Source organism: Rhineura floridana, chromosome 3 (assembly GCF_030035675.1).
Source record: "Rhineura floridana isolate rRhiFlo1 chromosome 3, rRhiFlo1.hap2, whole genome shotgun sequence".
Lineage (NCBI taxonomy): Eukaryota > Metazoa > Chordata > Lepidosauria > Squamata > Rhineuridae > Rhineura > Rhineura floridana.
The window spans coordinates 231,942,618-231,955,767 of record NC_084482.1 but is presented as its reverse complement, the minus strand read 5'-3'; the positions used below and the strand labels follow the sequence as shown (position 1 = coordinate 231,955,767).

At 43.6% G+C, this 13,150-nt stretch overlaps 1 protein-coding gene across 1 annotated transcript in view; it reads left to right on the top strand.

Annotated features, from left to right (window-relative positions):
* Window positions 1–3,746, top strand: part of LOC133381939 (zinc finger protein 135-like) — a 33,135-nt gene extending 29,389 nt beyond the window's left edge. The window contains exon 5 of the mRNA XM_061621551.1: window positions 1,340–3,746. Coding sequence (XP_061477535.1) covers window positions 1,340–2,550 — 1,211 coding nt within the window. The 3' untranslated portion in view covers window positions 2,551–3,746. The remainder of the gene's footprint in view (window positions 1–1,339) is intronic.
* The last annotated feature ends 9,404 nt before the right edge of the window (window positions 3,747–13,150 follow it).

Here is a 13,150-nt window from a genome sequence, read left to right as displayed (position 1 = left end):
ATTATCCAACGTATGTTTGTGATATGATCTCTGGTGCCTCTTCCCTTTCTAAATCCAGCTTGGACATCTGGCACTTCTCGCTCCATATATGGTAAGAGGCTTTACTTTATTTGCATGGCATATTAAGGCAATAGTTTTACAATTATTGCATTCCCTGGGATCCCCTTTCTTTGGAGTTGTTATGTATAAAACACTTCCAGTCTGTGGACCGTATTTGTTGACAAAGTTCTGTCAAAATTTGGAGAGATTCAGTCTCAGTACCTTGTAGCAACTCTATTGGTATGCCATCTGTTTCTGGTGATTATTTCTTCCAAGTATTTTAAGAGCAGCTTTCACCTCACATTCCAAAATTGCTGGTTTTTCATTATACAGTTCCTCCATGAATGAATCTGTCACCCTGACATCTTTAATTTCCCATTAATTTCTTCCTGTACTTCTGCATAAAATCTCTCAATTTCCTCTTCTTCTGTGTTTGCCATTGGAGCATAGACTGAGAGGATGGTTATGTTGATAAGTTTCCCATTAAATCTCATTGATATCACTCCCTCAGACCTTGCATTATACTTCCTAATTGCTTCTCACTATACAGCAACCCTATTTCTTCTTAATTTCTAGTTTCCTGCTTAAAATATTGTGTAGTTGCCCGAAAATGTCCCATTCCCATCCATTTTAATTCACTTACGCCAACTGTTGTAATGTTAATGCGTTCTATTTCTTGCTTGACAATTTCTAACTTTCCCTGGTTCATGCTTCTCACATTCCATGTTCCTGTTGTGTGCGTCGTGCAACTCTGGACTCTCCTTTCGCATCTGTGCGCATCACTCTCTGGGCTTCCATTCGGCTTTGACCCAGCTGCGTCATTAGTCACAGCACTACTCGTACTTGTCCTTTGTTCTTCCTCAGTAGCTCACAGAGTGCCATCTGTCCTGGGGCCCTCATCTTCCAGCACTGTCTTGTGGTGCAGGTAACAGGGGGTTAATCTTTTTGGGAGGGAGGGAGGGGATGCGAGTTGCTTCTCAGCAGTGGAAATGTCCATGTTCCTGTCAGACAGGATCCATCCTAGGTTTGTAAATTCCAGCTGTTGATAAGTACTGGGTTGTCCACCTTAAATGGAGGAACAACTGAGCAGATCTTTGTTATAATTGTTTCTCTGTGACTCTTTTCACAACCTGTTACCAAGCACCTACTGCTAAACTAACTCTGTACAAGGCCTCGAGCTTTGACAGTTAACCTCTGATATCAACAGAGCTCCCAGAAATATGTTTTCAAAGTACAAATCATAATACATTCACAGGATTTCTCCACATCATTTTATCTCCTTTCCTTTTCATTCCATCAGGATACATCTGGGGAGTCAAGGCTGAGGGAGAACCATCTGAAGTATCACTGGAAAAAGCTGAGGAGCAGATGCAGGAGCAGAAACTGAGGAGTCAAGATGGAGCAAAGAGACAAGAGGAGCGACAGACTCACACAGGGGACAAACCTTATCAATGCTTGGAGTGTGGAAAGAGCTTCAGTCGGAGTAGCCACCTTACTAGGCATCAGAGATGTCACACAGGAGACAAACCTTATCAATGCTTTGAGTGTGGAAAGAGCTTCAGTCGGAGTGGCCACCTTACTAGGCATCAGAGATGTCACACAGGAGACAAACCTTATACATGCTTCGAGTGTGGCAAGAGCTTCAGTGACAGTAGTGCCTTTAGTAAACATAAAAGAACTCACACAGGGGACAAACCTTATGAATGCTTCGAGTGTGGAAAGAGCTTCAGTCAGAGTAGCCACCTTATTTTGCATCAAAGAACTCACACAGGGGACAAACCTTATGAATGCTTGGAGTGTGGAAAGAGCTTCAGTGACAGTAGTGCCTTTAGTAAACATAAAAGAACACACACAGGGAACAAACCTTATGGATGCTTTGAGTGTGGAAACAGCTTCAGTGACAGTAGTGTCTTTAGTAAACATAAAAGAACTCACACAGGAGACAAACCTTATCAATGCTTCAAGTGTGGAAAGAGCTTCAGTGACAGTAGCCACCTTACTTCGCATCAAAGAATTCACACAGGGGACAAACCTTATCAATGCTTCGAGTGTGGAAAGTGCTTCAGTCAGAGTAGCACCCTGACTGTGCATCAAAGAACTCACACAGGAGACAAACCTTATAAATGCTTGGAGTGTGGAAAGAGCTTCAGTCAGAGTAGCCACCTTATTTTGCATCAAAGAATTCACACAGGGGACAAACCTTATGAATGCTTGGAGTGTGGAAAGAGCTTCAGTGACAGTAGTGCCTTTAGTAGTCATAAAAGAACTCACACAGGAGACAAACCTTATAAATGCTTGGAGTGTGGAAAGAGCTTCAGTCAGAGTGGCCACGTTACTTCGCATCAAAGAACTCACACAGGAGACAAACCTTATAAATCCTTCGAGTGTGGAAAGAGCTTCAGCCAGAGCTGCAACCTTACTGTGCATCAAAGAACTCACTCAGGGGACAAACCTTATAAATGCTTGAAGTGTGGAAAGAGCTTCAGTCAGAGTTGCAACCTTACAATATAAAAATATACAATATAAAAACTGAAAAATCACCGGGCCCGGATGGCATCCAACCGAGAGTTCTCAAAGAACTCAAATGTGAAATTGCTGATCTGCTAACTAAAATATGTAACTTGTCCCTTGGGTCCTCCTCCGTGCCTGAGGACTGGAAAGTGGCAAATGTAACGCCAATCTTCAAAAAGGGATCCAGAGGGGATCCCGGAAATTACAGGCCAGTTAGCTTAACTTCTGTCCCTGGAAAACTGGTAGAAAGTATGATTAAAGCTAGATTAACTAAGCACATAGAAGAACAAGCTTTGCTGAAGCAGAGCCAGCATGGTTTCTGCAAGGGAAAGTCCTGTCTCAGTAACCTATTAGAATTCTTTGAGAGTGATCCAGTGGACATAGTGTACTTAGACTTTCAAAAAGCGTTTGACAAGGTACCTCACCAAAGACTTCTGAGGAAGCTTAGCAGTCATGGAATAAGAGGAGAGGTCCTCTTGTGGATAAGAAATTAGTTTAGAAGCAGAAAGCAGAGAGTAGGAATAAACGGATAGTTCTCCCAATGGAGGGCTGTAGAAAGTGGAGTCCCTCAAGGATCGGTATTGGGAACTGTAATTTTCAACTTGTTCATTAATGACCTAGAATTAGGAGTGAGCAGTGAAGTGGCCAAGTTTGCTGATGACACTAAATTGTTCAGGGTTGTTAAAACAAAAAGGGATTGCGAAGAGCTCCAAAAAGACCTCTCCAAACTGAGTGAATGGGCAGAAAAATGGCAAATGCAATTCAATATAAACAAGTGTAAAATTATGCATATTGAAGCAAAAAATCTTAATTTCACATATACGCTCATGGGGTCTGAACTGGCGGTGACCGACCAGGAGAGAGACCTCGGGGTTGTAGTGGACATCACGATGAAAATGTCGACCCAGTGTGCGGCAGCTGTGAAAAAGGCAAATTCCATGCTAGCGATAATTAGGAAAGGTATTGAAAATAAAACAGTCGATATCATAATGCCATTGTATAAATCTATGGTGCGGCCGCATTTGGAATACTGTGTACAGTTCTGGTCGCCTCATCTCAAAAAGGATATTATAGAGTTGGAAAAGGTTCAGAAGAGGGCAACCAGAATGATCATGGGATGGAGCGACTCCCTTACGAGGAAAGGTTGCAGCATTTGGGGCTTTTTAGTTTAGAGAAAAGGCGGGTCAGAGGAGACATGATAGAAGTGTATAAAATTATGCATGGCATTGAGAAAGTGGATAGAGAAAAGTTCTTCTCCCTCTCTCATAATACTAGAACTCGTGGACATTCAAAGAAGCTGAATGTTGGAAGATTCAGGACAGACAAAAGGAAGTACTTCTTTACTCAGCGCATAGTTAAACTATGGAATTTGCTCCCACAAGATGCAGTAATGGCCACCAGCTTGGATGGCTTTAAAAGAAGATTAGACAAATTCATGGAGGACAGGGCTATCAATGGCTACTAGCCATGATGGCTGTGCTCTGCCACCCTAGTCAGAGGCAGCATGCTTCTGAAAACCAGTTGCCGGAAGCCTCAGGAGGGGAGAGTGTTCTTGCACTCGGGTCCTGCTTGCGGGCTTTCCCCAGACACCTAGTTGGCCACTGTGAGAACAGGATGCTGGACTAGATGGGCCACTGGCCTGATCCAGCAGGCTCTTCTTATGTTCTTATGTTCTTACTGTGCATCAAAGAACTCACTCAGGGGACAAACCTTATCAATACTTGGAGTGTGGAAAGAGCTTCAGTCAGAGTTGCAACCTTTCTTCGCATCAAAGAACTCACACAGGGGACAAACCTTATCAATACTTGGAGTGTGGAAAGAGCTTCAGTCAGGGTAGCTACCTTTCTTTGCATCACAAAACTCATACAGGCGACAAACCTTATAAATGCTTGTAGTGTTGAAAGACCTTTCATCAGAATGGCTACCTTCAAGCGCATCAAAGGATCTGTACAAGGGAAGAGATTTATCAATGCTTTGAAAAGTATGTTGTTGTTGACTTCCCAGGAGGATCCCTACGCCTGTGCAGCCTCTGAGACGAGCTCCGTCTTGGATGAAACTTATCCAGTTTTAAATTCAGTCAGAAGGGTCTTTTCTGACTGGGGATAATTTCTTCCGGATAAGGAAGAAACGTGAGATTTCCCACACAGCTTTGCTTTGATTGTTGGAGTCTGGAATTCGTCAGAATTGTCTGTCTTCCAGCAGCTCAGACAGAGCGAGGATTTTTATGGTAGCTCAGCTGGAGAAGTGACCCATTTTTTTTTACGGATTAACAGGCAAACATCCTGAGATTTTTCATCCAAAGAGATTTGTCAAAGTAACAGCAATTAAGATAACCTAGGTGAGGTAAGACTTTCCTTTTTTTATTCACGGAACTAAGGGGGAAGAAAATATAAATAGCTTATCTTTTTTTTTTATTGCAAAAAGCTGACATGGAAAATAGCATTTTAAAGATTACAACGGATGAGAGATTTCTGATTGGAAGAGATAAGAAATCTTTTTGATTTATAAGACTTTTGTGTAATATATGGCTGGGACTATTTTTCCTGATCTACTTTTTTTTTTTATGAATCTGCTCATTCTCTCTGTTACTAGTTATTTGGACGCTGTGAACTAAAGCTATTCTTGCACTTCCGGGCATATAAGAGATAAGGGCTGTCTAGCGTGTGACGTTAGTTGGTTGGAAAGATTAACTCCTTTGTAACTGGATAAAGAAATAAGCTGCTCTTTGCTTGGGACATTGAAAATTGAAGGAGTTTTGTTCCTTTGGCTTTAAGAATGACAATTAAGAAGATCATGGATGTACAAGAAGGGACTTTATTTCTAGACATGTTTCAGAAAATAATGAATGGGATTAACTCAATAAAACAAGAACGTTGGAGTTAAGTTGAGCAAGAAACTTCTTCAGAGCATTAGATCATGTTAAGAGTCTTTATTAAGACATTACGGCCAAAGGCTTAAGAGTAAATACATGTAGAGTTTCTTCAGTCACCCCCCTTGTGGTACATCTCTCTCCAAAGGTAAACACAGAAGAGAACCTCTCAGTTCAGAGGCAATACACAGAAGACACAGCTTAACACAGATAGCTGCTAGAACTTTTCCCAGTCTATCTCGATGGTTACCATAGCAACGGCCTTGGCAGTCCGTTCCCAGACTGGGCAAAAACATAACTCCCCCTAGTTACAGTTTTTCAGACTTGATGGAAAACAAACTCAGTGACAGTGCGGTTCAATGGTCAACAGCAACAGAGACATCGTGGTCAGCAGCCATTGAGCCTCTAGAAACGTGTGCAACCCGCTTTGAAAGCCATCCAAGTTGGCGGGCATAGAATCATAGAATAGTAGAGTTGGAAGGGGCCTATAAGGCCATCAAGTCCAACCCTCTTGGGCATCCCAAAGTGCAGCCGCTGTTCCCTCCTGCCCCATGCAAGGCGGCTTACTCTGCACCAGGACAGCTCCCCCCCCTAAAAAATCTGGAGGTTGCAAGAAAACCAGGCAATGGAAGAAATGGAGTTTGGGCTCTGTTTTGCATGACATGGGATTGGAGTTGATTGCACGGAGAAGCCCTCAGGTTCTTAAAAGGGGTGGAGCCTGGGAGTTTATTCCCCCCTCCTCTGTCCCCACTTTCTCCCCCTTCTTTGCGAAGGAAACTGACCAGGCCGGAACAGGGAGGTGCAACGACCAACCAGAGACTCAGAAAAGCAGAGGAAGACATGCAGCCTTCCGGTCCTCAGTCGGAGGCTGGAACTGGTTTCATTGCCGTCATACCTCTTTCATCCCCCCTCCTTGCGTTTCTTTGGACCGGCACCCTTCCGCATTGCTGCTCTCATCTGGGAACCGGAAGTGTTTCGGAGTCTAAGGACAACCCTACCCCTTTGGCCTATTAACCATTAGAGTTCCATTGACCTTTTTGAGCAAATCTAGCTTGAGGGACCATCTCGACACCATCTCGTGGTGTCACCCGGTGCGGCCCGCACCTGGCGCACCGCCCTAGTGACGCCCCTGTCCTTTGGTTCAGCTGTGAGAGTTGAATAGTGAGGCTCTTCATTCAGTACTGCCATTCTGCCAGCCCTCATGTGGGAGATTCAGGAGATGGTGATCTGTTCTGTTAGAATTAGGGGAGGTTAAGGACAGCGTTCTTACTCCCTTTCTGCCACCCCTGCTTCACAAATCTGACCCACTATGCTTTTCAGATTATCCGGTAGAGCTGCCATCATTTCCTACACCCCCCTTTCCCAGACAGGAGGACTCTGGGAGGCCAATTTAGTACTTATGATTCTGGGATCGTAGGGACAGCACACCCTGCGCTTCCCAGCCAAGTATCTACCTGATCCTAAGTCACTCCTTACCTCCAGGATATTGGTCCTGTCAGGTGTAAAGCTGTTTGGCTGGTCCACTGCAGGCTTTTTCCTGATGGTGGATGAGGGACAAAGGCTGCATATCTCAGCCCACCTTTTAAGGATATTTCCTCCTAGATAAGTTTATGGCATACTGGGCTCTCTTGGATCAATTAAAGCCAAACTCACATAGTGTGTGTGTGTGTCTGTGTGTGTGTTATGTGCCTTCAGGTTGATTACAACTTATGTCGACCCTCAGAATCAGTTACCTCTATTAGCATCTATCCCAAACCTCCCTGTTCAGATCTTGTACGTTCAGGTCTGTGGCTTCCTTGATGGAATCAATCCATCTCTTGTTTGGCCTTCCGCTTTTTCTACTCCCTTCTGTTTTTCTCAGCATTATTGTCTTTTCTAGTGAATCATGTCTTCTCATGGTGTGTCCAAAGTATGATAGCCTCAGTTTCATCATTTTAGCTTCTAATGACAGTTCTGGTTTAATTTGTTCTAACACCCAATTATTTGTCTTTTTTGCAGTCCATGGTATCCGCAAAGCTCTTCTCCAACACCACATTTCAAATGAGTTGATTTTTCTTTTCACTGTCCAACTTTCACATCCATACATAGAGATCGGGAATACCATTGGCTGAAAGATCTTGACTTTGGTGTTTAGTGATACATCTTTGCATTTGAGGATCTTTTCTCATAGCTTCCCTCCCCAGTCCAAGACTTCTTCTGATTTCTTGACTATTGTCTCCAATTTGGGTAATGACTGTGCCAAGGTATTGATAATCCTTGAGAAGTTCAATGACCTCTTTGCCAACTTTAAAGTTACATAACTCTTCTGTTGTCATTACTTTAGTCTTCTTGACGTTCAGTTGTAGTCCTGCTTTTGTGCTTTCCTCTTTAACTTTCATCAGCATTCGTTTCAAATCATTACTGGTTTCTGCTAAGAGTATGGTATCGTCTGCATTTATTTATTTATTTATTAGATTTATTAGTCACCCATCTGGCTGGTTGTCCAGCCAGTCTGGGTGATGTACAAAATAAAAACATGTAATTGCATTAAAACATTAAAATCTCAACAGTAATAGTAAAACCTAGCCCACCCCAAAAGCCTGCCTGAAGAGCCATGTCTTCAAGGCCCGGCAGAAGCTCATCACAGAGGGTGCATGGCAGAGATCATTTGGGAGGGAATTCCACAAAGTGAGGACCACAATTGGAAAAGCCCTCTCCCTAGTCTTCACCACTTTACCTGTTTTAACTGGTGGGATGGAGGGAAGGTCTTTTGAGGTTGATCTTGTTGAATGGCATCACTCATGATGATGGAGGTGCTCTTTCAGATACACTTGGCTGAAATCATGCAGGGTTTTAAAAGTTAAAACCAACACCTTGAATTGGGCCTGGAAAATAAATGGTAACCAGTGTAACTGCTTTAACACTGGAGTAATGTAATCTCGCCGGCGGCTACCTTTAATCAGGCGGGCCGCCACATTCTGTACCAGTTGCACCTTCTGGACCATTTTCAAGGGTAACCCCGCATACCTTCAATTATTGATATTTCCCCCTCCAGTTTTCACACTTCCTTCATCTTCTTCCAGTCCAGCTTTCTATATGATATGTTCTACATATAGATTAAAGAAATACAGTCTTGTGTTTCATGTAACCTTTTGGGATGCGAGCTGCCCTCTGGGCAGCTGAAAGGGCCATGTTCCTGTCAGACAGGATCATCCTACATTTGTAAATTCCAGCTGTGCATAAGTACTGGACTGTGCACCTTAAATGGAGTAACAAGAGAGCAGAGTTTTGTTAGAATTATCTCTAACTGAGTCTCTTTTCAAAACCAGTTATGAAGCACCTACTGCTAAACTAACTCCGTACAAGGCTTTGAGCTTTGACAGTTAAACTCTGATACCAACAGAGCTCCCAGAAATATGTTTTCAAAGTTCAAATCCTAATATATTCACAGGATTTCTCCACAGCATTTTATCTCCTTTCCTTTTCATTCCATCAGGATACATCTGGGGGTCCAAGGCTAGGGGAGAACCATCTGAAGTATCACTGGAAAATGCTGAGGAGCAGGTGCAGGAGCAGAAACTGAGGAATCAAGATGGAGCAAACAGACAAGAGGAGAGACAGACTCACACAGGGGACAAACCTTATAAATGCTTGGAGTGTGGAAAGAGCTTCAGTCAGAGTAGCCACCTTACTTCGCATCAAAGAAGTCACACAGGGGACAAACCTTATAAATGCTTGGAGTGTGGCAAGAGCTTCAGTTGGAGTAGCGACCTTACTTCGCATCACAAAACCCACACCGGGGACAAACCTTATAAATGCTTGGAGTGTGGAAAGGGCTTCAGTCGGAGTGACCACCTTACAGTACATCAAAGAACTCACACAGGTGACAAACCTCATAAATGCTTGGAGTGTGGAAAGACCTTCAGTCAGAGTAGCCACCTTACTTCACATCAAAGAATTCACACAGGGGACAAACCTTATAAATGCTTGGAGTGTGGAAAGACCTTCAGTGACCTTAGCACCTTTACTTCTCATCAAAGAACTCACACAGGGGACAAACCTTATAAATGCTTGGAGTGTGGCAAGAGCTTCAGTCAGAGTAGCCACCTTTCTTCGCATCAAAGAAGTCACACAGGGGACAAACCTTATCAATGCTTTGAGTGTGGAAAGAGCTTCAGTCGGGGTAGCCACCTTAATTTGCATCACAGAACTCATACAGGGGAGAAACCTTATAAATGCTTGGAGTGTGGAAAAAGCTTCAGGTGGAGTAGCCCCTTTACTCAACATCAAAGAACTCACATGGGACAAACCTTATAAATGCTTGGTGTGGAAAGAGCTTCAGTCACAGTAGCCACCTTACTTTGCATCACAGAACGCATTAGGAACAAACCATGTACATGCTTTTGTAGTGTTGAAAGACCTTTCATCAGAATGGCTACCTTCAGGCACATCAAAGGATCCGTTTAAGGGAAGGGATGTATAAATGCTTTGAATGTGGAAAGAAATTTAAGCAGAGTTCAACTCTTGCTGTGCATCGAAGCATCTGTACGGGAAAGCCAGGCTTCAAACAGGATTTTTATGGGGAGTTTCAGACCCCCAACAATGTCCTTCTCTTAGCTTAACCACAGACTGTTCCACTTCCCTTCACCCAGGGCTGTGGAGTTGGAATCGGGGAGTGGGAGTCGGAAGCAATTTTGGGTGGAGTCGGTAGTCCGACTTCAAGATAAAATTAATATTTTAATAGAATAGTTACAGGAAGCATGAAAATCATGATAATGTTGGCAAAAAGTGGGATTCTGGATGTGGTTATTTCTCCAGTCCCCTCCAAGGGTGAAATAATGTTTGCATTTACTTACACCAACCTCTGTGCCTTTCTTTTCTTTGGTCTTGTTTCCCAAAAAGCAGAACTCACCCAATCTTGACAGGACATACCAAACCCCATTTTGTTGGGCCGCGGGGGCTATGTCCCAGGTAGAATTTGTGCTTAACCATTTGCATTCGATAGGTATAAAAATGGGGGCAGTGTCACTGATGTTCTCTTCAGTCAAAGGGATGGGTGCAAGGTCAACGCCCCCCTCCCCATGGACAGGAAGTAGGGAGCATATCCAACAGTTACTCACACTAGAGTGAAAGAGACCAACATGTATATAAAGAACCACTCCCCTTTTCCATTTTTCCAGTATTATTTTGGCTTGCCTTTGCAGGCAACTCTTCAAGATTTCGTTGTCACTTATCTTCCTCGATCCAGCAGGAGTTTTAGGAATAGAAGCACGAGCCAAATTCCACTGTAGCACCAGAACACCTCTGCCTTGCAGTGTCTAAGGTGCCTGGGAATCCAGGTGCCTCAATGAGTGTGGAAGATACAAAGTCAACAGGGAAATTGTTGCACGGATCAAAGTCACAGCTGCCTGTCAGCGCTAAGGCTCACAAGAGGACTTTTCTTTAGGCTTTATTCTGGCCTGTAGCTACTGTCTCCTATCAGTCTGCCAATCCGCACCCCAGGTGCTGGGAATTGGGCTGTTAGGACTCAACAGAGATGGGTTAGTGTGTTCGGCGCCCCCCTGCAAATTATAAATTGGCGCCCTTACCTTTTATATTTTTTTTTGTTCATTTTTCAGTTCAAATGCTAGTAAATTATTATTATTATTATTATTATTATTAATGACCCCCAGGCTGCGGACTTGGGTCTTTCAGGAGCAATTGTACCCCATTGAGCACCATATGCAGCCTTTATGCCTCATCCACCATCAGGAAAAGGCCTGCAGTGGAACAGCCAAACAGCTTTACATTTGAGAGGACCAATATCCTGGAGGTAAGTAGTGACTTAGGATCAGGTAGGTACTTGAGCTAAAACGTGGGTTCCCCACTACCAAATAAAAGGATTTTGAGGTGCTAAAGAAAAGCTGACTCTTCAGACTGGTGGCAGCAACAGAGGGAGAGTGTTGGTTGTAGGCCTTGCAGTAAGTTAAAGAGGGCTCTGGCTGGGAAGCGCAGGGGGTGCTGTCCTAGGATCCCAGAATTATAAGTACTAAATTGGCCCCCAGAGTCTTCCTGTCTGGGAAAAGGTGGTGTAGGAAATGATGGCAGCTCTACCGGATAATCTGAAAAGCATAGTGGGTCCGATTTATGAAGCAGGGGTGCCAGGAAGGGAGTAAGAAGGCTATCCTTAACCTCCCCTAATTCTAACAGAACAGGTCGCCATCTCCTGAATCTCCTGCATCATCTCCTTGTACAGGCTCTCTAGTCTGGATCCAGCTGAGCCCGTTCCTCCTGGGTGAAGTGAAAGGACACCTCCTCAAAGCTCACCAGTCCCTGGAAGAAGAAAACAACTGCTTCTGCATTAATACTCCCAGCCAAGGCGTGGACATCATCTGACCTCCATTCGCACTCTGAAGAAAGATGGGGCAAGTGGGATCTTTAACTTTAGCATTCACAAATCATCTCAGGTCCAGATGGCATCTACCTGAGAGGTCTTAAAACAACCCAAATGTGACATTGCTGATCTTATAACAAAAATATGTACCTTCTCCCAAAGGCTTGCCACCATATGGACTGGTAAATGTATGACAATTTGAAAGCCAAAAGGACACAGAAGGTAACCTGGAAATCAGAGGCCTATTTGCTATTACGGGAAAAGTAGTGGAAAATATTATTAAAGACAAAATTACCAAACATGGAGTGGAACACAGCAATCATGGGATACGAGGAAATATGCTCTCATGCATCAGTAAGTGTTTAAAGATCAGGAAGGAGAAAGCAGGAATAAATGAATAGTTCTCCCAATGGAGGGATGTAAGAAGCGCCCCACCCACCAATCATGTAGGACCTGTGCTTTTAAACTTGTTTCTAAATGACATGGATTTGGGGTGAGAAGCGAGGTAACCAACTTTACTGTTGATATCTAGTTCAGGTTGATTAAAATAGAGAAGGATTGTGAGGAACTCCAAAAGGAACTCTCCAAGCAGGCTTGGCTATTAAAGAGCAAATGCAATTAAATGTAAGCAAGCGTACAGGGATGCACAGAAGTGAAAAATCCTAAGTGAACCGGTGGTGACTGACAGGAGAGAGAGACCTTGAGGTCATAGTGGATGCCCCAATTAAGATACTGATGTTATAGGTATGAAATTTGTGAATTCCATGTGAGGGATCATTAAGACACAGATTGAAAATAAAACTGCCAATATCATAACACCATTATACACTTCTAAGATGTGATCCTACTTGGATGCTGTCTTCAGTTCTGGTTGCCTGACCACAAAAATAGCATTTTAGAAGTGGAAGAGGTAGAGAAATGGGCAACCTAATGATCAAGGGTCGAAACATTTGGCGATTTTTGCTGTAGAGAAAAAGCTTAGAGGAGTCATGATAGAAGTGTATGATCACAGCAGTCATTTAAACCACATTCAACACAAATCTAAAGCACAGGGCTTCCCCCAACGAATCCTGGATAATAGTTTTTCCTCACTGCACTACATTCCCAGCACCCTTCATAAACTCCCAGGACTCTTGGGGGAAAGCGATATGCTTTCAATGAACACTGTGGATGTGCCATAAAGGTGCGTGGTGTGGAGAAATTGGATAATATCCTCTGATTTAGTAGGGACCTTACACCTGGTGTAGGAAGAGGGAGGGAAGTAGCTCCCACCATTTGCACACATTTCAAGAAAAACGTCACTCGCTACACAGTTTGTCTGCCGGAGGGCAGGGCCACGTTTGGGCTTCCCTAAATTAAACGGTGACCTTAATTCTAAC